This window comes from Poecilia mexicana, unplaced genomic scaffold (assembly GCF_051168715.1).
Source record: "Poecilia mexicana isolate PSO_F unplaced genomic scaffold, ASM5116871v1 scaffold_1, whole genome shotgun sequence".
In the NCBI taxonomy this organism is placed as follows: domain Eukaryota; kingdom Metazoa; phylum Chordata; class Actinopteri; order Cyprinodontiformes; family Poeciliidae; genus Poecilia; species Poecilia mexicana.
The window spans coordinates 19219680-19245415 of record NW_028263370.1 but is presented as its reverse complement, the minus strand read 5'-3'; the positions used below and the strand labels follow the sequence as shown (position 1 = coordinate 19245415).

The 25736-nt window shown below is 38.1% G+C and overlaps 1 protein-coding gene across 2 annotated transcripts in view; it reads left to right on the top strand.

The window, feature by feature from the left end:
- tenm3 (teneurin transmembrane protein 3) overlaps positions 1-25736 on the top strand; it is a 248719-nt gene that overhangs the window by 196966 nt on the left and 26017 nt on the right. For both annotated transcript variants that reach the window (XM_088006070.1, XM_088006076.1), the window contains 9 exons: positions 11616-11687; positions 13074-13251; positions 19514-19638; positions 19770-19877; positions 23089-23243; positions 23838-23939; positions 24186-24359; positions 25059-25118; positions 25217-25379. In XM_088006070.1, coding sequence (XP_087862196.1) covers positions 11616-11687; positions 13074-13251; positions 19514-19638; positions 19770-19877; positions 23089-23243; positions 23838-23939; positions 24186-24359; positions 25059-25118; positions 25217-25379 — 1137 coding nt within the window. The remainder of the gene's footprint in view (positions 1-11615; positions 11688-13073; positions 13252-19513; positions 19639-19769; positions 19878-23088; positions 23244-23837; positions 23940-24185; positions 24360-25058; positions 25119-25216; positions 25380-25736) is intronic.

Genomic DNA, 25736 nt, shown 5'->3' with positions numbered 1-25736 from the left:
GTCATGCCATAAGTAAATAAGTACAATATAAATCGCAGTTAAGTTATACATAGTAAACAAAGAAACAGCCATTAAATCTTGAGTGAAAAGCCTGGTAGAACAAACCAGTTTTAAATTGCTTTTGAAAATCCTCCACAGACTCAGCAAAGCGAAGCTGCTGGTTCAAACTGTTCCTCAGTTTAGGAGCCACAGACTGAAAGACCCTGTCCCCCTTCGTTTACAGCAGAGTACATGGAACAGCGAGGAGACGCTGGGCTTGGCACCAAAAGCCACAAGCAGCAGAGTGTTTGGTTAGAAGCTGACACAAATAATCAGGAGACTCAGAAACTAGAACTTCTACATTTTGAAATCCACCAGGCGACAGAGTAAAGAGTGTCAGACAGAGGGTTTATATGTTTAGTAGATTTGGTTAGTAAGTCCACGTGGATTCTGAATAGCTTGCACACGTAAAACTGATTATTTGTCCCGATTGGTAAATGGAGCATTACAGTGGTCCAAACACAATGAAATAAATGGATTAATACTATTCTCAAGATCTTCCTGGAAGACCATGTCTTGTGTATAGGAAATGTTTTCTAAATGAAAGAAACAGGAATGGGAATTAGATGTGAGTCAAAGTCTAATGAGGAATCAAATGTAACTCCCAGAACATTGGATTCGTTTACCGGGCAAAAAGAGGCAACTGCCTGATTGATTTCAAAAGCAGGTGATGTAACTCTGATTAAAGTCTGTTTTATTTGTGTTTGAAACCAGAACATTACTGGAGAGCTCGTCACTAATCTAAGATAAACACTGTATGAGGGTGAACAACCAAACCAAGCTAGTCCAGTTTAAAAATCGGATACAACTGGATGTCATCTGCATAGATGTGATGAGCGATACATTTGAAACGGAGTTTAACACATTTATCATTGGCTGAACATGGAAAGAAAATAAAAATATTGGTTTGGAATTGATGATTTTACTAAAACAAAGTATATACTTTTAAAGCATTCTTAGATTTGATTTGTCTTGACAAAGGTTTACAGATATATCCTGAACCCTCGATACATATGGTTTGGTCTATTTCTGAACATACTTCTCTTCCCCATGTTGCATTACAGAGGCTCTCTGTCTGCACCCGTCAAAACATTTTGGAGAACAGAGAGAAGAGACGTCTCACTATATGCAGCCTTGTTACCACAAATAACCGAAATGCCCTGCACCTGTCTCTGAACCCAAGACACAGGGCTTCCACTTAAAGACACAGGTCAAAAGGCATCTTCCTAACTTCACTAGAGGGCCCAACGAAAGCAGCTCTTTAAATGTTCACATTTTGCTACATTACAACCACAAATATATATTATTTCTTTGTGTTTCTTAAAATTTTATGTAAATTACCCTTAAGGTAATTAAGATTAGGGTGACTTAGAATCATTCTTATTCAAATCTTGATGAATTGCAAAAAGATTTCATCCTCTTCTCTTTATGGTAAATACCATTTGTGATAACTCAACCCAGTCTAGTGCTGTTGAATCCACAGTTTACAGTTTCAAAAAACATGACTTAAAACATTTCTGGAGTTCATTTAAACCTCAGTCAAAATATATGAGCTGTGACCAGACGTCAAGTATTAGATGTGAGACTTTTTGACTTAAAAATCTGATGCGGTTGAAGACTAATGGAGCTTTCCTGTTCAACTCAGTTTAGAAAAAATAAGCATGGTATGAGTTTTCAAAGTTTTATTTGTGGTATTTACTGTGTTTGTTACGCCCACACATAAGGTACCCCACGGTGCCACCCGCTGATGGCACTGTGCAGCCGAGTTTATTGGTACCAAATGATGGAGCTGAGACAAGCGTGTGGTGAATTTGGCAAAACGGCTGCTTTACATCTACTTTGTGCTGTCCCACTGACGTCAAACAAAGAACTGAGATCTAACAGCACACGTTTAGAGACAAGTCAGCTATCAGACGGCGTGAGAAGATCATTGATAATATATCAAGTGCTTTTAAGCTTCCCTATCAGTCTCTCAAGATCCTTTTTGATCTTTCTTTTGCATTTATATGCAAACGACAACCAATCTGCAGCAGGCTTTTCAAGCATCTTAGGGACAAAAATGAACACATATGTGAGTAGCTACAACAAAACCAGGAAAAAGTCTCCCAGGGGACAGTTTGAGTTATTTATGGGTTCTGAAACTGAATTATAAGCTTTCTAATTATATCAAACTGACTGAGATAAAACAAAACTATAACCATTTGAATGTTGTCACTCTGTGAACAAGACAGAGAAAACAGGCCTCAGACTTTCAGAAGAATCGTTTCCGAACTTGATAAGGTAACTTGGGATGTTAGGAAAACATTACTATGCAATAACTTCAGCCCAGCATTAACCAAGGTGAGGTTTTGCTTCACTTATCTAGTTAGAATTATATAGTTTTAGAAGTTTCACAAGTTTTGTCCCCTTTTCTAATAAGGGCTGGAGCTTCTCTCATTTGTGAACCCTGAAATTTAGAGGAATTAAATCACACCGGATTTTAGACAATATAAACTTCACTTTTTAACGGTTGTTATCTCTGAAGTAAGGATGTACACGTTGGTTTCAACATGTCCAATTACTCAGATGTCCTACTATTCTCTTTCTGCTACTAAAAAATTCATCCGTGTGTTGTAGAAATCTCAGAAAATTAGGATTGTTGTGTTTTTTCTCCATGTCTGCTCTGGCAACTTGACTGTAAAGGTGGCTTATTAGATTAATTAGAGCCTTTTAAATTGTTGTGTAATTAAAATATTAAAATCATTAGTGTCTGATTTTATACAAATTAGTCATTTGGTGGGAAATGACCATGAGCAAATATGTGGGCATAGAGCACAAACTCATAGATTCAGAGACTAAATGTATATGGAGATCAGCAGAACTTTGACCTTTAGTGATGGTATTTTTTAATAAACGGCGAACATGAATGGGTTCTGCTCTGTCACTTATGAATTATGCAACTTTTAGAAATTGTTTTTTTTTATCACTAAATGACCTGTACTGTTACACCCATGTGTATAAATCTTAAGACGTCTAAGAGGATTTTAAGGGATTACATGTAATACAGCAAATTAAATCTCATCGTAGTAATGGGTTAGAATACTTCCATTTTATCTGTCTAAGGAAATTTCAATACATTTTTATCAAACCATTCAAATAGCAAAGGTTGGGTCATTTGTTGGTGAAGGTCATTCTAACTCCCATGAGAGCCAGTTGTCATGTTCAGCCTTGTGCAGATTGTCCTTGTGGGAGATGCTTCCATTGGTTTCCATCACATACAACACTTCAAAAACATCCATGACCACATCACAACTCCTTAAAGACAAACATTCACATCTTATTTTTTCAGATTGCTGAGTTACTTGTGAGACATAATGTAAATATAGCTTGTATTACTGTATGCAGTTATTTGCTTCACATTTCATTAGTACAGGAAGAAATGTTGCCTTAATGTAGTGCTCCACCATTGCCTTCCTGCTCTTCTGCAACTACAGTATACATGGTTCAAAAGCAAAAAGCAGGCAATACTCATTATTATCTTTTTTTTCAGAATTTCAAAGAATACAGACATCATACACATTGCACAGATTCTACTGCTGCAGAATTTGTGCAGGATGTCGCAGCACTGACCCTATTATTTTCCATCCTTGCAATTGTACTGAGAGAAACTCCCTGACCCCAGCATGCCAAAAACTCGAAGTGGTGGCTCCAACTCTGACTGACCTATCTTCTCATTAATTTAGTTAATTACTCTGCATAGAGCATTGACCTTTCATTCCCATACAGTAAGGTGATCATGAAGTTGCACAACAATAGATTCATAGCCCATCCTAACACAGCCACACACTGTGACTTTTTCACACCCTTCTTACCAATGCAAACAAAAAAATCAACATGCACATTTCAGAGACATGAAATTTCCTCCTTTAGACATGTTATGTTTTTTAAATGAACCGACACTCACAAGACAACATACCTTTACTGAAAATATTTCCCAAAGCTGACCAGCCGTCTTTTCTTAACACAATCTTTTGTGCCTGTAAATAAGACAGCTTTCTTTGTACTATGACATGTTAGGAACTGAGGTTACCAAGGCACAGAGGGATTAATGTCACACAGAAGGCCAGGTGTACAGATCCATCTTCTCCGGAGAGGAGTACTCCCCGACAGGTGGATGAATGCGCACTGAATAAGTCAATTATTTTGCATAATTGATCCCATGAATGATGTATAATGAAGTTCATATGGTGTAAGCAGTAAGCTGTAGTGTATGATTGGTTGTCTAAACACAATGGTGCCTTTTCCAGAGACAATGAAGGTAAATGAAAATGGCAGCATTTGGGAAGTGAAGGCATTTAGAGAAGATAAACCAGGAAATAACTAAATAGCTTCTCGCTTTGCCAGCAGCACAATGACTAATAGATCAAACCTTTCTGTTTGTTAATATGACTTGAGCATTATATGTACTTTAAAAACAAAAGTATGTTTGTTCCAAGCAGTAAGAAAAATCTGGCACTACTAATGAGATTTTTCCTGACATTTGGATTGATTTTGGAAACATTTGCGAGTTGAGGTTAAAAAATATGGCCAAATCGAGATGTGGCATGCTATCAGACCCCCAATAAAAAAAACAAACCTGAATGCAACAATTAATGATGTGCACCCCTATGCTGCCTGGTTATAACAGCCTTTTGTTTTTATTATTTTCTCCCAAATAGATCATTTCAGTGAACTCAGACACAAGACACGCTTTAATTAAGATATAAAAAGTTGCACTTTTCCATCACAGCTTACACTTTTATTGTGGTTAGAGGCCAGTCGATATGCTCCTGTCACACTATTTATGAATTTGTGTACAGTAGAGGATTCCTGAGAGTATTGTGTTTCATTTGAGCCTTTATTGATGACTGTATGTCGAAGCATAGATGAGTTACAGCCGTTTGAAGTCTGTATGTCAGATGTCTTCACTGTGATCTATGTGGAGGTTTCAAATGGATCAATATGGATAATGACTGGACATAAACAAACAGAAACCTGCCTAGAATTGTCTTTTTAATCAAATCTGAAATATAAGTAGATGAGACTTCCTTCTACAGTGTTATTTTATTTTTCAGTGCATACCTTCAACACTCCAAATCTAGTAACGTAAAAATAAACAAGAAAAATCCAGGCAAGACAAAAAAGCTTTAATTTATTACAAACATTTTTATAGCTACAAACTCACCTGAAGAACATTTCCACGATTAGAAGACTAATTTTTCAGCAAGATCTAGAAAAACTCATTCATGTTTTTGTCTTCAATCACACTGGTTACTGCAACAGTCTCCTCGCAGGTCTGCCTAAAAACATCCTCCAGCTGCAGCTGATCCAGAACGCTGCTGCTGGAGTTCTGACTAAAACCAGGAATACGGAGCACATCAGTCCCTACACTGGCTCCCTGTATCTCAGAGAACAGACTTTAAAATACAATTGTTAGTTTATAAATCACTGAACGGCTCAGCACCACAGTACATTAAAGATCTGCTGTTGTCATAGCAACCTTCCAGATCTCTGGTTCTGCTCTGCATCCCCAGAACCAGAACCAAACATGGAGAAGCAGCATTCAGCGTCTATGCACCACAAATCTGGAACAAACTTCCTGCAAACTGTAAAACTGCTGAAACACTGAGTTCCTTCATATCTAGATGAAAACCCACCTGATTAGAGTTGCTTTTGAAACATAATAAATGAAACATTAACCAAGATGTTGATGTGTAATGACGGTATTTGGAAAAATGCGATGGGAAAAATTAAATGTTTCAGTTGTTGATTTTTGAGTTATGATTCAAAACACTTTGAACTGCCTTGTTCTCGAAATGTGCTATTAAAAAAATATTTGATTGATTTGATTGATTGAAGAGCATGCTAATTACAGATACATCTTTGGCTGCAACTATGAAACATTTAGATCCTGTTCTCCACAGGGCTCAATTTGTGTACGCTCTTTCTTCTAGGCATTTTTTGTGATTCTGCTGCCGCTGTTTATCAGGTCATGGACTGTACTCTTTTACATCCTTTATGTACATGTGTAACTTACTTTATAGGTCCAGAAATCAGAACACATCTACTGTTTACACACTAAGCCTCAAAACTAATTGATCGTGTCAACTTTAAGTCAGATATTTAGGACAATTCAAATGTTACCAGACAGAGGAGCCAACTCTCAGAGAGACGAGCATTATTCAGCAGGCTTCATATATTATACATCCCTGTATGTGTTATATCTTCGGTTGCCTTCTAACCTAGTTTACTCTGCCTGTGGTGTGCGTAACTGCTTGTATATGCATTACTGGATGCAAAAAGGAAGCAGTGCATCTGTTACCGCTATCCAGAAAACCCACATTAAAAGCAGCTGTCAGTATATTATCTACATACATGAATATACACATGTCTCCATTTTGTTGTGGCATACTTATTGTCTGACTGTATGTTTAACCCTTGACACATCGAGCTTGTTATTGCTGTGGTTGACCACACCTAAAGCTTTTACGGACCAACTGATTCACATTGTTTGGGTGTATATTTCCCCCTCAGAATATAGAATTTCACATGCATACTCTGACTGAAAACAGATTTTTGTTTTGGGAATTCAGCTACTGAAGAGATTACCAGATTACACTTGCTGGGCACTTTATTTGATCAGTTTGATGTTAAACACAAAAAATGCATTAGCCACTCCCACGCCAGCAGCTCACTGATAGTGTGGTCTGCTGCAATGGTTTTCAAAACAGAAGAATTAGGACGGCTTCAGAAAGTTGGATCAAAGTTAAGAAGAAAAAGAAAATAAAAAATTCCATACATTTTTAATCATTTTTATTGTATATGTTTTTATCATTATTCAGGAGACTTCATATATCAAATGTCAAATGTTTTTTTTATGAAATACAAGTTAAAATAACTTATTGTAATGTCATTTGCCATGCTCATCTTTCTGATTGGTTGCAAGTCAAATTTATCAATCTACTTTGTTCCTCAGGCTAACATAGCAAACTGGAAATGGAAAAGTTTTCTTCTGACCAAAAAATTAAAAAAGGAACCATTCAGCAGCCCTGAAGGACACTGATGTAAAAAAATACTAAAACCTTTGGTGAAGATGACAGAGTACTAGGGCCACACTATAAAATAACTAAAAATAAATAAAAAATTACAAGAACAAACTCATAAAATTACCAAAATAAAGTCATAGTATTTCAACTTTATTCTGTTAATATTATGACTTTACTGTGACATTTTTCTCATATTATTTTGACTTTATTCTTGTACAACTTTATTCTTGTAATCTTATTTTTTAATTTTTTGATTAGTATGGCCCTAATATTCCATCATAGTTGGAACTGAGAGAAAGAAATAAAATTTTAGGTGTGATAATATACAATATTAGTCTTTTTTTTAATAATTGAAGGGATTGTGGTGAAAATGTATCGTCAGGTAATATATTATAACATGAACATCAGATTAATAAAGTCATTACATTACCTGATAAATTGTTCCACCGCAGAATTCATGACCATTTAATACCCGAAGGTTTGAGGCAGCATTTATGCTAAATGAACATAATAATTATTGATGGTGATTAAAAGTGAGAAAAACATTTGAAAAGTTCCTTTACGTATTTGAAGCATCATTGTCTGTGGATTTTCAAAGGGGGCCCCAGCCAGAAGCTAGTGCTGTTTGGGGGGCCGTAGCATGGAAAGTTTGGGAACCCCAGGTCTCTGTGTCTGCTCTGCTTCATAACTGACTGTTAGATGATCAAGGAAGTGCCTGTAAAACACGTTGCGCCCACTGAGAGCACTGCAGCCGTTCTTTGAAAAACACACCCGTCGGTTCTCTGCAGGACCGGGTTCAGTTCAGAACATCTTTTGTTTCTTTTGTCAGTCCTGGATAGTTCAGACTCTTCAGCCACTCTAGTGGTTTTTATCTGATAAAACATTTATGTAGATGCAGCCCAAACAAATGCACTAAAACTCCACATTTAAGACAAGGATTCTGCTATCAAGGTCAAACCCACTCATTTACACGCATGTGAGAAAGTCTCTCTTTTAACACAGCAGGAGCATTCAGTGTTCTGCTTCTCAATGTCTTTCACCTACTTTCTCTGTCGTTCGTTCTCACACTCACGCACACACACACACGCTCACATATATACACGCGTGTCTAGCTTTTTTCCCAAGCAGCCAACTAGTTGGGTGCCCTTTGCCGACTGCAGCACAGCATGAGCGGAGCCCTGCTGACTCGGCCTCTGTTGATCAATCAACACCTACTAATGGGGAAGGAGATGAAAGAGGGAGAGTAGGAGATGTGGATGGAGGGAAAATGGAGAAAATATATAGAAGGGGATGGATGGGGGGGCTTATATGGGATGTAGGGGCCAGTAATAAGATCGCTGTATCAGGGCTGTTTAACCCAAATGCAGGAAATGACACAATCTCAATTCACGTCCTGCATATTGAACTCATTACTGTGGATCACCAGCTGGAAAAATGGGTCTTCAAAAGCGCATATATTTTTCATGTGGCGTTAACATGAGATTGTATTAGGACAGCTCTCGGATGTTTGTGTGAATGAGGGGTGGCCCAGCACTCATTCCTCCATTTTTTAGCTTTTGTTTGCCCAGACTTCCTGTGGCTCTTTTGAAGTATTTCCATGGGCATTGTTGCGTTCAGCTCTCATTTTAAGTCTAGTTTGTAGGTTCATGCTAACATTTTGTTCTTTTTTGTGTTTGAAAATGTGACTTATATTAAAAAAATCTACTAAATTGAATGGAGGGAGATAGATAGATAGATAGATAGATAGATAGATAGATAGATAGATAGATAGATAGATAGATAGATAGATAGATAGATAGATAGATAGATAGATAGAGCTTGTGCCGTATAGATAGCATTCGATGCGGCTTGCTTTCAAAATGGCGGCTGTGTTTTAATAATTCAAGCTCACCGCAGGAGGCCTCTCTTTGATGTTTCACTTTGAAGAACTAGTTCATCCCCTTCCTTCACTCTGTTCGCCGTCTCATGGGTCCGTCACCTGTCACAAAGTCGGCCTGTGAAGCTCATTCCTCCTTATCTTTACTCACACTCTTTCTCCTCTTTCATCAAAAATGTTCCGTCCTTCCATATCTGTTATTTCTGCTTTGCATGGAGTAAATATCTCGGAGCTCTCGGCTACGTGTTTTCTTTCTTTCTTTCCGCGTCTGTCTCCCACAAATTTACATCCCCGCGTATCAGATTTGAAGGCCTGTGCTTTTAGCCTTTAACTGTTGCAAAGATTATAACAGCATTATTTATTTATGACCAGTATGTTTTCTTAGAAACTGCTGCTATTTGCCCATTTCAAAGCTATGGTACAGACTGATACCATAAAAGGAATACTAAAAAAGGATGTGTCTTAACTGGTTTTTAATCTTTTCATTTATTTTATGCTGAATTTTCCAGCAATGATTAGCGGAACGGTTTCAAGGAGCAGTTATAAGTTTAGATGCTGGCGTCTTTGGCACTAATCTGTATTCATCTTTGGCTTTTTTAATGATGAACAGCCACTTTACCACACTGGAAAGATTATACAACATCTGACTCCAATATGTCCAAATACCAGCCTTAGAAAGTTGCAGAAAAACTACACACTTTTTTTAGCCGACAACAAAATTAGCCAGGCAAAATTCTGTCACTACATAAATATTCCTCTTGGCAGAAACGGTAGAAGTCACTTATTTACTTTTTTCCAGACTTACATTTCAAGACATTACATTCCCAGTATTGTTGAGAATTCCAGTAACTTGTTTTTTCCATCCAAAAGCTGGTTTCTGGGTGCTTGTGTGATAATTGTCTTGGTGGAACACCAAGCACCCAGATTTCACCTGCAGCTTTTGATTTGAGAAAAAGTTGAACAACTTGGAAGCAGTCCTCCTAATCTATCTACTGTATGCAGTGCACCAGTATAAAACCCAACCCTCAGCATGATGACACCACCACCGTGGTTCACAGTTTGATACCATGATCTTACATCTAATTCTTTGCCGTAAACATTTTCTCCAGAAGGCTTCTGGGTTGTGAATGTGGGCAGCTACATGTTTTAGTTCAGTGTTTAGGTGTCTATTTTAGATTAGAAATTTACTGATGAATTTTGGAGTTCATGACAGCCTTATAACAACTTGTGGTTCCAGGTTTGTTCCTAAACAGGCTGGCCAATTTCCCGCCACCGTTTGGGTGAGATAAGAAAACTTTGACACAGTTCAAAGAAGACGATGATCACAAAATCACATCAAAGGTGGTTTTAAAATTGATAAACCGTATTAATATAAGGTTTTTGGAATTACTTTTAAATGGATGGATGTTTAAACAACAATTCATGAAGCAGCTCTGCCACTTCTGATCATTTCCTACAGCTCGTTGGGATTCTGCAATTGTGGAAATTCAACAGTTGCCTGCATTTTTAAATGTTTTTTGCAACAGCGCATTATTTGTGAATTTACTGCAGATTTTCTGCAAAGATGGTCAAAAGCATTGGGTTTGAAGGTGGCAGTATTTCTTACTTCTCTGCTGTTTCAGATTCATTTAATGTCTGTGCTTGATATCAACAAAAAATTAGCTAAGTACATTTAAGAACAAGCCTGTTTGCGCGTCCAATCCGTCTCCTTCTGCATGTAGATTTTGCAAGGGGTTTAATTAGATAAATGAATTCATTAGATTAAAAATATCACAAAATTCCTTGCAAATATTTCTGAAGCATCACCACAAAGTCAGTGATTTTGATTGCAAAAAGTCACAAAAACAATTGTGAAATCTTGTAGGGACTGTCTAATAGAAACATCGGTCTAATATATTGCCATAATTAATTCCATGAGTACGTAAAGCATGTGATTTGTCTGCAATTTGTACATTTAAACATTTGCACCCAGTTCTTGTTTATAAAATCCATTTCAGTTTTACATTTCATAATTTTACCCTGAAAAAAGAACCAGCTGAAATACTTGATTAAAAGCTCCAAGCTAACATGGAATCCATTCTCAGGGCGACTGTATGTAAACTCCTGACAGGCACTGTATATGTGCATACCAGAACAAACTAATGCGGTTTTTGTGAAAAGGCCTTGAGTGTCAACTTGTTCGTAGCACCAAAGTTGCCGTTGGCAGAATGAGCAGAGTGTGTGTGAAGTAGGAGCTCAGAAAGGACAGAAAGATCATCAAGTAACATTTAATTACTGACAGCCTCCGGGTCAATTTATTTCTGTATTTATTCATTGCAAAATATCATTAAACTCGAATGGAGCAAGTCTTGGCAAGCATGCAGTAAGCATAAGATTGAAGACCTACAGATGGAGGCTTTCTTCATAAAGGGGTAAAGGGCCAGGTGGCTCGACATCTGCACATGCTTCATCTGTCCAAGTTCCTCTGTTGTTTTAAGAAGGCAAAATATTCAGATATAATTATATAGCTAAATGCACCAAGTTTCTTGATACCAGTGGAAAGACAGAGCCCAATGTCAATCAGCTTTTATTTTACATCTGCTGCTCTTCTTGTTCTCATCAACTCTTTAAGTGATCTCTATTTTTATCTTTTCTAGGTATACTGTATAAGGGCAATGGCGAGAATGTCTTTATCTCCCAGCAGCCTGCTGTCATCAGCAGCATTATGGGTAAGTGTAGATTATTTTAACATCTTAACATTGTGAAAAGGTATTATCATAGGTTTCTTATGGTTTTTTTTTTGGTTTTTTTGTTTTTTCCAATGTAATGTTTCACATCAGCAGGTAAATCTTAATATGGCCAAGATAACCGAAGTGAACACAAAAAGCAGTTTTCAAATGAGGCTTTCATTTAAGTAAAAGCTGAATATTTGTGAAATCATGTTAACTGTAATAAACTACATTTTTTTGAAAAGCTGAGGTCATTTCACTGTTTGACCTCTGATATAATAAAAAAAGCTGTCTGGCAGCAAGGAATAGATTGCAATATTAACTCAAAAAGTAATAAATCATGCCGTGAAAACAAAACACAAAGGAAGTGTACCTTCTAATCTCAACGCACATTAGCTGCGTTTCCATTACAAATGTGTGTAAAACTCTGTTGGTGTTTAGCGAATGTCGAAAAGACACAATTTCACAATTGCAGCGTTTCTATTAGATAGGAAACGCAATTAAAGTCATGTAAACAAGTTTGTTCATTCAATAAGTTACTAAAAAACATGCTGCGCCATGATCCTCTTACCACTTCCTGTCGTCTTTTCCACCAGCAGCAACATCCGGTTGTTGACTTCGACTTATGAGATGCGATGAAAGTGCTCCCATTGCAGTTTTGATACAGCCAAAACAAAACAAACAAAAACAAAAACACCTCATCCAAGTGTACAAACTTTATATCGAAAAACAAGAATTTTCTCTAAATCTAAATTAATCAAATTTAATTTTCATAATTACAATATCAGGGCTTTTATCTTGCATTAACAAGTTTGATGCTCTGGAATATTCAAATTAGAGATGTAGACAATCTACTCACGGTTAATTGTTGCTTAATGGTTTGTTTTGTTAAAATTAGTTCCAATCGGTTAAACTAATATCGTTCTTTTAGAGTGGCAGTTTGGCCTCCATCCAGAAGAGGCCGCCGCAGGTAATTTTTGCACGGAGCCAGCTGATACAGGAATCGATATGGTGGCCCTAAGTGGAAAAGAAAAACAGTTCAAACAAAGTCTGGTGTGGGATGTAAATTGCATTTTATTCGGTTCTGTTTTCAAATATAATCCCTCGACGAGCTCGTTAAGTTTCACCTCAACAGCGCTCATTTAGCCGAAGTGCTGCACGACAGAGCAGCGTTAGCAGCTATGGAAAGACGGTCGGCCATCTTGACATAAGAAAATAGCCGCTTATCATTTAATTTTTAGTTGATTGATTTGATAAATAAACTTTAGATCAACTCAAACTCAGTTAAAGAAAAGAAAATTAACAGAACAGTATTTGTTGATGACTTGAATGATTTCTCTGGTAAAACTAAATAATTCACTGACTAAAACTGACTGTGAACCTCAGGAAACGGTCGGCGGCGCAGCATCTCCTGCCCCAGCTGTAACGGCCAGGCGGAGGGCAACAAGCTGCTGGCGCCTCTGGCCCTCGCTTGCGGAGCGGATGGCAGCATTTTCGTCGGGGACTTCAACTACATCAGGAGGATCTTCCCCTCTGGGAACGTTAGCAGCGTCATGGAGCTCAGGTAACGACGGAGGGAGGATCGCTGGTTCTTCCCGACTCCTTGAAACAGGGCAAACTCCACCTCAGTACCCTACAAAGAAAGCTCTAACTGCAGGAGTTTAAAGTCAAACGCTTCCAAATCCACGGCTTCATCCATGTTTGAACGGTTCAGATGATCCATAATCACGCTTTGTGTTGAGTGTTTGTTTCTTAGATCTCAAACCCTAACATTCATCTGAAATCTTTCTTCTAATGGTTTCTATGAAGCATGATTTCAGTCTGTTGTGTTGTCTGTTTCTCAGTGATTTCTCTTGTAAGTCAATCAATCAAGCTGTCGACTAACTCATGTCTCTTCTGTGTTTCCTTGCCTTTGCTTGCACTGTGTTAAAGAAACAAAGATTTCAGGCATAGGTAAGAGGGGATAAATCTTTTCACCCTTTTTTTTTACCCCTTTTTTTTACTGTGCTGTCAGCTCATTTTAAATATCAGATTCTTCTCTGTCCATTTTTTGGCTTACATTTGTCTGCAATGGCCACATTTTACTCAGCAGAGTAAAACAAACATGTAATTGACTTTGTCAGGACTATGAGAAGGAGCCTTGAAATAAGATGCTGTCATCTTGCTTTTTTCCTGATTCCTTTCTCCTTCGCTGTCACTCCCTTTCTTCCTCTTGTCTTGACCTGTTTTCACACAAAATCAAGCCCCATCGACTGCTTGTCAGCTCAGATGAACAGCAAAGCATCGCTTTAGTTTCAGCTCTTAGCAAGGAGATCCCGCAAGGAGAGAAGTTGGTGGTTTGGCAAAAGGCTTTGTTTGTAACTGGTCTCCTTGTTTCTCCTCTGTTCTTGGTCCTCTTTAATCAAATAAGTCTTAGGAGCAGTCACATTATGTAGATGGCTTATCCTTTTACTTGGCACACAAGTAAAAGAATAAAAATGCAAGAGAATAAAAAAGTAAAAATAAGACTACTCTCATTTATATGGAAGATGATTAGGAAAGATAATTCTGACTTTTTCTCAGAATTATGAATTTTATTTCAGAATTGTGACTTTTCAGAATTGTGACTTTTTTCAGAATTGTGACTTTTTTCAGAATTCTAAGATAAAAGTCAGAATTCTGGGACTAAACTGAGAATTATGAGAACTGAATTTAATCTCAGAATTCTGACTTTTATCTTGGGATTCTGAATTTTTTTCTCAGATTTCTGACTTTTTTCAGAATTGTGACTTTTGGTCTCAGAATATTGACTTTTTTTCAGGGTTGTGACTTTTTTTCCTCACCATTCTGACTTAAATCTTCTGATACCAATAGACAGGAATCTGAGACTAAAGTCATAATTGTTTTTTTTCAGTGGCCTTAATCCTTAATCCACACATTTAAGTCAATGAGATTTAAGTGACTAAGAATGGAAAATGATTATCGGTTTATAAAATATTTGGTAACACTTTATTTGAAGGGGGTGAATAAGACTGACATGACACTTTCATATACATGACATAACACCTGTCATGAACATGAATAAGCCTTCATGAATATTTATGACTGTTGTCATAAAGCGTCATTCGGTAAATTATGACACTTTTAATACAAAGCTGACATGATTCAAAATGTCTTTGTTATGACAACTTGACATTAACCAAGAAATCATTACTGATATCAATTTGTTATAAAAGTATTACTGATTGCACTTTAAAAATTAGGTAACTTTATGTTATTAAAGGTAAAGTTTAAACAGTAATTATTTCTTGGTAATGTCAAGTTGTCATAACAGTGAAAATCCCCATGAAGACACAGTTATATAGTGAATAATGTTCCAGAAGCGCCTTTCAAAAAAACTGATATTGGAGCAAACACCGTTTGATCACCTGCTAAATCGGGCTGCTGCTACTTTTTTCTTTTCTTTTCTTTTTTTTGAAATATGTCAAAAATTTTAACACCATGAGCATCACAACTCGTACAATTGGTATGAGCCAGGTTCTGGTTCTGCTGGAGAATTCTTCCTGTTAAAGGGAAGCTTTTCCTCTCCACTGTGGCTACATGCATGGCCGGTTTGAGAGATTCCTGTAAAGTCAATGACATAATATGAGCGAGTGTCAGTGTTGCTACGTTCTTGTCCAAATGGAGCGAACGCTGCAAGGCAACAACTTAATGAAATCTGCTGAGTTTCATTAGACAGAAACTGTCTGATCTGAATAAAGAATAGAGTTTATTGCTGTAAGAATAGCTGAAATGTATGTGTGATTAAAATGTAATGACTCCTTTTGGACATTTGTTGTAAATCGGGGCAATGTACATAAACTGAATTGAATAGGCGATCTATTTTTATTTCAGTAACTGGAAACTCTGGACTTTGAAAAAGAAAAGACATTTATGGTTGTCAGTCCTGTCTTTTGCTGTATGATGAGAATCCACTGCTGAAGATGATGTGTACGTCGTCTTCACCTAAATATACGTTTGGCTTTTGTTCTTCCTCTAAAAGTCGGTGGATTCAGTTTCACGCCCCGTCTGTGTCGTGTTTCAGGTCAAGTTTTGCTTTGGAATAGATATGTGGCAACTTTCAGCCTTTGTTCTGTTATTCTGTTGTTTTACTTCCTGCCGTCTTGGATACTCTGTCTTCTTGTGCTTTATCCTTCTTGTTTTCCTTTACTCATTTTTCCAAGCCCCATTCTTTCAATGTCTCCTAACATGACTCATTTGCTCTGCACCCTTCACCCCTTTTCACACTCCATCAGTGCCTTCTTCCTTTCTTTTCCTTTCTCACTTTTGCGTCTTTGATTTTCCTTTGCTTCAGTCCTTGCCTCCATTTCCCCTTCAGTGTTTTACTGAGCCCTGACATGTTTGGGTAATAGAGTGCTTTCCACATGTCAGCATCCTCTTTCAGCTCCAAATAGATCCACGTTGTGAGAAATCTTTTAAAGAGAAATTTCATTCTTTATCCTGAGAAACATGCTGTTCTGTTGACATGTTGGAATATGAAGTGGAAGAGGCGTGTAGAAGGTGAAGCAATCAAATATAAAACTTGGAGCTGAAGTTGTCAACATGTCATTGCTTTCCATTCACAGATGTGACTTGTAGATAGATAAAAATATATCCTCTGCCTTCTTTTGAACTCTGATACGTATCTAAACACACTTTTTTTTTTTTTACGTTTAATTAAGTCTTCTTTCTCAGTGCTGGTAGCATGGTTTCTATCTCAGTTTTTTTTCTTTTTTTAAGTAATAGATTGTGTTGTTTTCAGCTTTAAATTGTTTCCTAGTGGGAAGTTTTGGTCCACATAAAGCCTTGTGTTGTTCCTCAGTTGTTTTAAACCTGCCTGTTTATTTTTAGCTGTCCTAATTAACACCCTGTCATCATCTGCTGATTGTTACTGACCACTGGGATTCAAGGCCAGAGGCCAAAACACACACACACAGCCTTTACATGACAGTGCAGCAGGCCTCCTCAAACTGTGTTACAGAAAAGTGATAGCGCTCATTAAATCAAAGACAAAGCTATTTTTAACCATAGCACTCTGTCTTTTAAAAGTGTTGGGGAATTTAAAGAGCTGGCAGAAATGCATACCTCCCTCATCTCTGCCAGACCTTCTCCACCAGCGTTTAGCTCATGATCCTGCCAGTTTATAAAAATTAAATTGGAGACAAAGCTGTTTTATTTAGCAGCTTAACATTGGTGCTTTGCAAAACAAGCCTCAAAAACATTGGATGACATTCTTATAATCACTGGCGCTTCATTTTTAGATCAAATGAAGGAAAAACTGATGCAATCGCTCCACACCACATTGTATGTAAACATCACAACGAGCTTTGCCTCATCTGGTTTTCTTTTTTTTTTTTTTTTGTTTAAATTCTGTCAGGGATGAACTCTAATTAAATTCAACTGTTGAATCGCGCCATTTTGTCGAGCTAATTTTCGACAAATGGGATCTCCAGGCACTCTGCAGAAAAATATAACCAGATCAATATTCAGTTACAACCATTGTGATCCAGTCCTAGTTATAAATTAATGAAGTTAATGTTAGAATAGAATCCCAGTTGTTTAAAAGTGTGTGGCAACAGTAGAGCAGAGAAACTCCATTTTTACGAGAAGAGATCTCCAGAAGAACCCAATGAGTCTGGGCTTTTTCACATTACACTTTAAATGAGATGCTGAGGCCTCTCACAATAACACATTTTGCTGGACAATAAATTGTCCCAGAAGTTATTGCAATGAACGATAATATTGTTGTTTTGAAATCATTTTCAACAGTTTCTGGCATAATAATGCAAGAACGCACTCTCAAAGATCAGTAAACTTTAAATTCTAATGAACATTTAACTGAAAGACTTTTTAAATATCCAAAATAAATAAACTAAACAGACACAACAAGTAAAATTAATTAGGACGTCTCTGTAAACAAACAAGGGCTAGTTGAGACCAAAGCACCAGAGTGAAGACTTCAGTCATCCAGTTTCTGGTAGAAAGAGGGAGAAACAAGAAAATAATACAAATGGAAATAATTGAGCTAGTGTTAATTTATCATTATATAATTGATTTATTGCGACAGGCCTAGAGATGCTGGCTATCTCATTCAGTTAATCTGTGTGTCCTATAGAAAGGTTTTAACCTCACTGCCTTCTCCACCAAAGCTAACTTCATCCCTACACTGTAGCGATTTACTCGTTTTCTTCAGGCTGTCATTTTTGCATGTTTCACTGGGATGGCACCAGACAAATGGTCCAGCATCTTATTCTTAGCCAATAGAGATTTGGATTTCCTCACTGAATCCCACTTTCAGCCAATCATCCACAATCCATTACAGTTTTCCTTTAGCCCATTGGAACCTTGACAAACACTCCTGTTTCTGCCCATTTGTGATTTTCTTTTGCTGTGCATTTCCCATTTTCCAGCCGTTCTGCTCAGAGTTTGTGGCTTGATGTTTCCACGTCCGTTTTCGTCTGCCTAGATGTTGTTTTACAATAGTCCATTTTGCTTGGAATTGCTTCAGATTTTTATATTGTTGGAGCTGTCAGCTCTGTTGTTGTGGCCATCAGCCAGATTCAACAGCTTGTTAAGATCTCCAGCTCTCATTTAGCTGCAGTCTCAGCCGCGGTAGATCTGTGGAGGTGTGTGTTTTCTAAAAGCAAAGTGATTCCATCGTTATTACTTCTAACCAGAAACAAGCACCAAGTAATGTGTTGTCATCTCTTGTATTTTTGAAAAGTATACAGCGAAACAAAATTGTGTTGTGTTTCATGTGGCCGGGGGACACCAATAAAGCAGAGTCTTGGAAGCAGCAGGATGTGTTGCGTAAAAAAGTAACTTATAATATTCATCTGGGCTCCATGTGGGGTCAGTGACTGACCCTGAGCCTTTTACTGCATGGCATCTCGTTCTGCTTCCTGTCAAGCTAAGGATGAGTAGTGATAATTTATCATTTATCGTGATTCTTATCGTGATAATTGATAAATTTCTACTAATGATGTTTAAAACTCCCTGAAATCGTCTGTGTTGTTGAGATTATTAATTTTACTATGTTCTCCATGTTTTTTATTTTTATTTAGAGCATCAATTGATTTGAAAATATGATTAAATGTAGTTACTGTGTGCAGTTTATTGAAACAAATCACACCTTCATGCGATTGGTGTCCTAAAGCAGCTTTTTACGCATTATTTCAAGATCAGTCGTGTTTGTGGGACTATGATTGCTGTGGCATTCAGTCACCTAAAGTTAGTTTGAGATAACTTTTATTTTGATGTATTTATTTCAAACAGGTTTATAAAAACAAGAAAGCAAGGCGTCAGTAGGACAGAGGAAACATGTGCAAACAAAACCTAGAACAAAACAATTTGTTTACCGCTACTTTTCTGTAGGAAGAAGTGAACACTTTTAATTTATTTAATTCAGTTTAATGAAATGTATCACTTACTGACTCAGTAATTATCAAAAATTTGTAATTAAAATCATGTGATGATAACATCCATGTTCCTGTTCAATGTACTGGGCTACAGAGTTAACAAATAAATTATATAGACAAAATGGTTAGAAAACTAACTCATCAAGACAAAATCATCTACGTATAATAATAATAATAATAATAATCACAATTGTAAATAACAGACATACAGCATTAGAATAGTTACCAACTTTTCATCATCACAATAGAATCTCAAAACATTGTGATAAAACTTTGAGTCTATTTCATCCTTACTACGGCTAAAAAAAGGCCGTCAGCCCAACAAACTCTTACAAATAAAGAAGTTTGATCCTCATTCTGTGCTTGTTTGTCTGTCACTGTCCTCCACAGCAACAACCCTGCTCACCGCTACTTCATGGCCACTGACCCAGTAACAGGACAGCTGTATGTGTCCGACACCAACTCCAGGAGAATTTACCGTCCCAAGATGCTTAGCGGCGCCCGGGACCTCAACAGTAAGCACAAGCCACAGGAAAAGCCCTGTGTTGGCAGAAATGAAAGCATCCTTCTCCATTATTGTCTGATATTCCGTGTTTGGAAAACTCTGCAGCAAATTCAGTGTGTGTAAATGTTTGTGTGTGTTCAGGTAATGGAGAAGTCGTGGCTGGCACAGGTGAGCAGTGTCCTCCTTTCGATGAGGCCCGATGTGGTGATGGGAGAAAAGCTACAGAGGCACAGCTGCTGGGACCAAAAGGTACACACACACACACACACACACACACACCTGTAACCTGCTGCATATATTTCTAAATCTAGTTTGCAGCACACATAAAAAGCCATTTGTTTAGGTTCATGTTTAAGTCACACCCTGAACTTATTGTCAGACCTGATGGTTTCTCTTTCCTCTGTGTGTAGGATTGGTCTTCACACTGATTTGGTTTGTGTAGTGTTGCACTAATTGAGCTGGATGTACTGAATGACTCTTTGTCCACCATTACACTATTTACATTTTATTTGAATGATAAGGGAAGCCACATGCCTAAAGGAAAATGGTGTGCTTACGTTGCCTTGAGTGCAGTTAATCTGAGCTGCTGTTAATTTTTGGACATCAATAAAAAAAGTTTTCACAGCTCTCAGATGTTACCACATGTTTGCCAGTGTTACAGAATAAGTACAACTATGACTCAAATGCTGCACTAATGATTACATTACTTAGTTTCATTGTACTCTGTTCAGATGCTTCGCTCACCTCAGGATTCTTGATGCTTGATACCAAAATGACCAGCATGACCTATTTTCCTATTAATCTGACTAAAATTTGTTTCTCCTCTGTAGGGAAAACACACAAACATAACATTTAATCCCTGGACCATCAGCTTATCTTGCTCTGTTTTATGTGTCGTCGACTTTGTTGAGCTTTATGCTCCCTCATCAAAAACATACCTGGAGTGTTGCTTTGATTCTTTCACGCATGTTTGAATCTCCCATGGCAACCGTTCAGCGGTGCCTAAATGCTAGCTCTCGCAAAGCACCACCTATTTACTCAAAGCTTTTCCTTGCAGCTTCAATCTCTAGCCGAGTTTCTGTCTCATAGAGCACCCTTCCCCTGCCACTCCCCACTCCGCTCCCCCAGACTAGCGGCAGCAGTAGTTACCAAACACCACATGGAACTGTGCATCTGCTGAGCGCATACGAACTACATCTAAGTCCAACCGTCCTAAGACTGATTGCAAGCGGCATAATGGGGGAAGTGCTGTTATGATGATTTCCTGAAGGCAGAGCGTCGGAAAGAGCAGGAGCTTTAGAGGCCCAATCTCAGGGCATCAAATTGTGAAGTCAAATTTCTTTTAGGTTTGATATATACAGCATTTTTATAACAATTGAATGTTACAAGATTAGTTGACTGTCCTATTAAATGGCACTTTGTGCCTGGAAAAACACAAATTACCACACTGAGCTACAGGATCCAACAGCTACTCTGTAAAGTCACAGGTAGATCCTGAACCTAGACTCTACTGAACCTGCCTGCAGCCCAATAACCATTAGAAAGTTACAAAAGAAGGCCTTAAAAACTATAAAACATCTCCTCCCATGCCATAAATTCACCCATTTGGACTTTGCACAAAAGCGTCAAATAAGGAAGACTGAAAGATTACCTTTTATTTCCCCTCTGATGATAAACATCGTGCAGCTCATCCTGGGATCCCCCAGGAACAATGAACATTCAGGTTGCGTAGGGGCGTCAAACTGCTGCTGGCTGTATGGAGTGTGTCTCCCTCCGGACTGAGGACTTTCATCTGATGGCTGAAAACAACACATTTCACAACTACTGTCTTACAGAAACACTTTATCAAAGCATACAGCGCCCACTGCATGTTCCCCTGATCTCCTATTGAATAGCAATGAACATATTCAGGGATGAATGGCAATAACAGACATCAATTCCACACCCTGGAAAAAAATCTAGCAGCATGAAATGCGAATGATTTCCATCTACCTAAAATTTTAATCAGGATTGTATCTCCTCCTGCTGCTCGGCGACGTTCCATCATGCTGTAGAAATGAACAATAAGAGTGTGAGGTGCAGGAAGCGGGGAAGTCTCGGATGGCCGTGGAAAGTTAAGGTTTAAGCCGACACATTTCATTAGCTTTCGCTGTGTTCTTGTTAGATTACTGTTGTCCTATGAAGGCAGCAGTAAGCAGCTGAAACTGAACCCCAGTGACACAAGCTGGATGTGCAGACAGATTTCACAGCTAAGCTCCTTCCTGATCGGTGCTGCAGTTTTGCATGTGATGGCAGTTTTTCACTCTGGAGCCACATCTGTCCTGGGAGAATTATGAATGCTTTTCGTGCTTGAGGGGAACAGAATATCAAGTGGGTCAGTATATCATTTACAGGACTGGCTCTGACGCTTTGTGTGGATCTGTCCAGACAGACAAGGTGGTAATTTAAAAATATCAGCGCTGTGATTCTTTCACCAAACTCAGCAGTTCATACAGGGATGCCTTCAACATCCGAGGACACTTATGGAGCTTATTGAGCTCTGTAACTGTCAAAGGAGGAATATTTTAGAATGTCAGTATGACATGTTTACGACACCATGTCCAACATCGAAGTGCAGGTTTTTCAGAATTTACATTTCACAAATCTGTGTAATTTAAATAGTGCAGTAGGTTTGCACTACATAGTGCAGTGGATGTTGCATAAAAATGTTCTTATCTGGGGAAAAACAGCCTTCCTACATGATTCACTTGGAATTTGATTAAGTTTTCTTCATCTAAAAGGTTCATTTTATATCTCTACACTACAAAAACATAAAATCTTGCCAAGTATTTTTTTGTCTAGTTCGAGCAAATATATTGGTACGCTCAAAATAAGATAAAAATAACTTCAGCAAAAAGTAGGAGTATGTTTTAAGTCAATAATTCCTTAATATTGATTTTAAAAAGTACTAGTTCCACTGGCTGATAATTTCACTCATGGGAAAAATTTCTTGTTATAAATTAAATAATCTTCTGGTGCATCTAGTATTTTTTCATCAATCTTAAGAAACTACAGACTTAAAACAATCTCCTGTTTCTAGTTGAGAAGTTACTTGTAAGTTGGTTTTGTCTTTTGAGTGGTCTAAGATATTTCCAATAGAAACTAAACAGAAAATAAGATTATGTGTTTTTGCAGATAGTGTAGCAGAGAAGAACGTTTTTTTGTTTTCTTGATTTGTACTGAATTTATATTTGTACTGTCAGTATTTTAAATATATTTAGTAGCTTTTAAATTTTTCCTCTTTATTCGTAAAATTCCTAAAATTCAAACTGTTTGTTTACATTTTCCACCCCATCTTTGCTGTCATTGGTCAGTGTCTGTGCTACCAATTTTAAGTAAAATCTTAATAATTCATCGTTTACTGGTTGATAAATTGTGTGATATCTAAACTTTGTCCTGTGAATCTGTCTCTGCTCTCCAGGGATTGCAGCCGATAAGAACGGACTCATCTACTTTGTGGACGGAACGATGATCAGGAAAGTGGATCGTAACGGAATCATCTCCACAGTGCTGGGCAGCAACGACCTGACCTCTGCACGACCTTTGACCTGCGATACCAGCATGCACATAAGACAGGTTAACATACAGAGCATTTCTAACACAGCCACAGTGCAACTGTAGCACACTGCTCTTTTTAAAGTGAAGGCTTGGAGCCAGTGTAAACCCCTGTTGGTTGTGATTGGTGGGACTGAATGCAGTGAAGCAGAGAAAACACAGATAAGCTTGAATGTATTAATGAGAGAAGAAGTTTTGTTGGGTGAAATCATTTCTGTTCTGTTTTTCTTTCTACCCCTCGTCCCCAGCGAAACTCTTTGTTGTCTGAATGTATTTACTTGCAGACTAAAGCTGAACATAGTAGGGAGTGTGAGAGTCAGAAATAGTACACTATTATTACACCTTATTTTCAGATTGACAGTGTGTGATATTGCATATAACAGAAAGGAGACGAGTAAAGAAACGGCTCCACACTCGCACACATTAAGCTGCTTCTTCTCGTATTTGGCGCTGGCTGTTTGCTTTTCTTTTTATTTGTGTGACAGAATTCAGGTCTATACCGCAGAGGGAGAGCACAGGAGTTAGAACTGCAGCTGGGATGAAGGTTTCACATATTTAATGTGCAGGTCATGGTTGATGATCCAAGGAAAACGAAGCTGTCATTCTTCTGTTCAGGTTCGATTGGAATGGCCCACAGATCTCGCCATCAACCCCATGGATAACTCCATCTACGTCCTGGACAACAACGTTGTTCTTCAGATCACTGAAAACAGACAGGTACGCTTCACATCTGCACTTGACTTCAAAAATGTTCACACCCTTGAGCTTCTTCACGTTTTTTCACGCTACAACTTCAAACTTCACTGGATTTTATGTAAAGTGTGAAGTAATTTAGCATTCAGCACCGTAGGCAGAAAGATTTGGAGATGTTTAAAACAAAGTTGAGTTGGAAAACAATATCCCGTGTGTGTGTGTGTGTGTGTGTGTGTGTGTGTGTGTGTGTGTGTGTGTGTGTGTGTTCAGGTCCGTATAGTGGCTGGTCGTCCCATGCACTGCCAGGTGCCTGGTATAGAATACACCATGGGAAAGAGAGCGGTGCAGACCATGCTGGAGGGAGCGACCGCCATCGCTCTGTCCTACAGCGGCATCCTCTACATCGCAGAGACAGATGAGAAGAAGATGCACCGCATTCGACAAGTAACATTTCTACGGCACATTCACTCGCTCACATTTAGTGATATTTCCAGGTTACGTCAGGAATATGTATTGCAGCGTGTACTGTTGAATGTTGCTGTTTTCAAAAGGGACAATGCACATCACATAATATGCCAGAGTTAGCATAAAGGCTAGTTTTCACCTGTAGTTCCTCAGGGCACAATCAGTATAAACACAGTAAATCACAATGCAACACAGACAAGTTGGCAAGATCCTTCCGTCATCAAAATAAATAAAAAACATTTATTTATCTGAAGAAACAGATCAGGTTACACATTTAAAAAGAATAAAAAGCCATACAGCACAAAAATTTACCTCAATACATGAAAGAAAAAACTGAACCACATGAACTGTGCCTCCATATTTGATTATCTAAGAACCATGGTTTTAAGTTAGAAAATGTTTTAAAAGACTGATACGTTCTTACACTCTCTGGTAGTTTGTTAGAATAAACATGTAACTGATTTACTCACAAATTGCCACTTTTCTAAAATAATGGCCAAAATACTTCAGTGACCCAGAGCCCTGAATCAATATTATTTATTATTCATCAGTTTCTCTGCTAATATTCGATCCTTTCAACTAATTCCTCTAGTTTGTTCCTTTGTTTTCTGTCAGAATACCAGGCTGCTGTTTTATTTCATATTTTTCATAGCTGTACATCCTCTGCTGTACTCCTAGGTGTCCACCGATGGAGAAATTACCCATCTGGCTGGTGCACTATCTGACTGTGACTGCAAGGTACTGCAGAGTTACAGCAGCGTTTTGCTCCTTCACATCCATCAGGATATTTATATATATTACAAGGAATGATGGTTTCTTCCTGTTTGTCTTTGCAGAACGATGCCAACTGTGACTGCTATCAGACAGGAGACGGCTACGCTAAAGACGCCAGGCTTAGCGGCCCTTCGTCTCTGGTGGTGTCGCCGGATGGGACTCTGTACGTGGCTGATCTGGGAAACATTCGGATCCGGGCAATAAGACGCAACCAGCCACGCACCGGTACGAACATTTATAGATGGAGCTATTTTTAGGCCTCCACACATAAATGCTGCATTTCTGCTGAGGGATCTGTGAAGGATCCCTCTGAACTCTGAAATATTCAAGACTGGCTGGAAAACCAGCAGGGGGCGCCTGTGAGTTGATAAAAATCACACTTTTCATCAGGTTAATACACATATTCATGCTTCTCAGTCTATTTTTAGTTAGAGTCCTCCAAGGAAAATCATCTAGCGTGTTTTCTGATTGTCACAGAAAGGATGAAATAGTTTATATTTAATTACCCCTTAATTCAGAAAGAAAGATCTAAACCCCAGAAAGTAAAGGTCACAGTGCCACCTAAAGGATTTCAGACAGTCA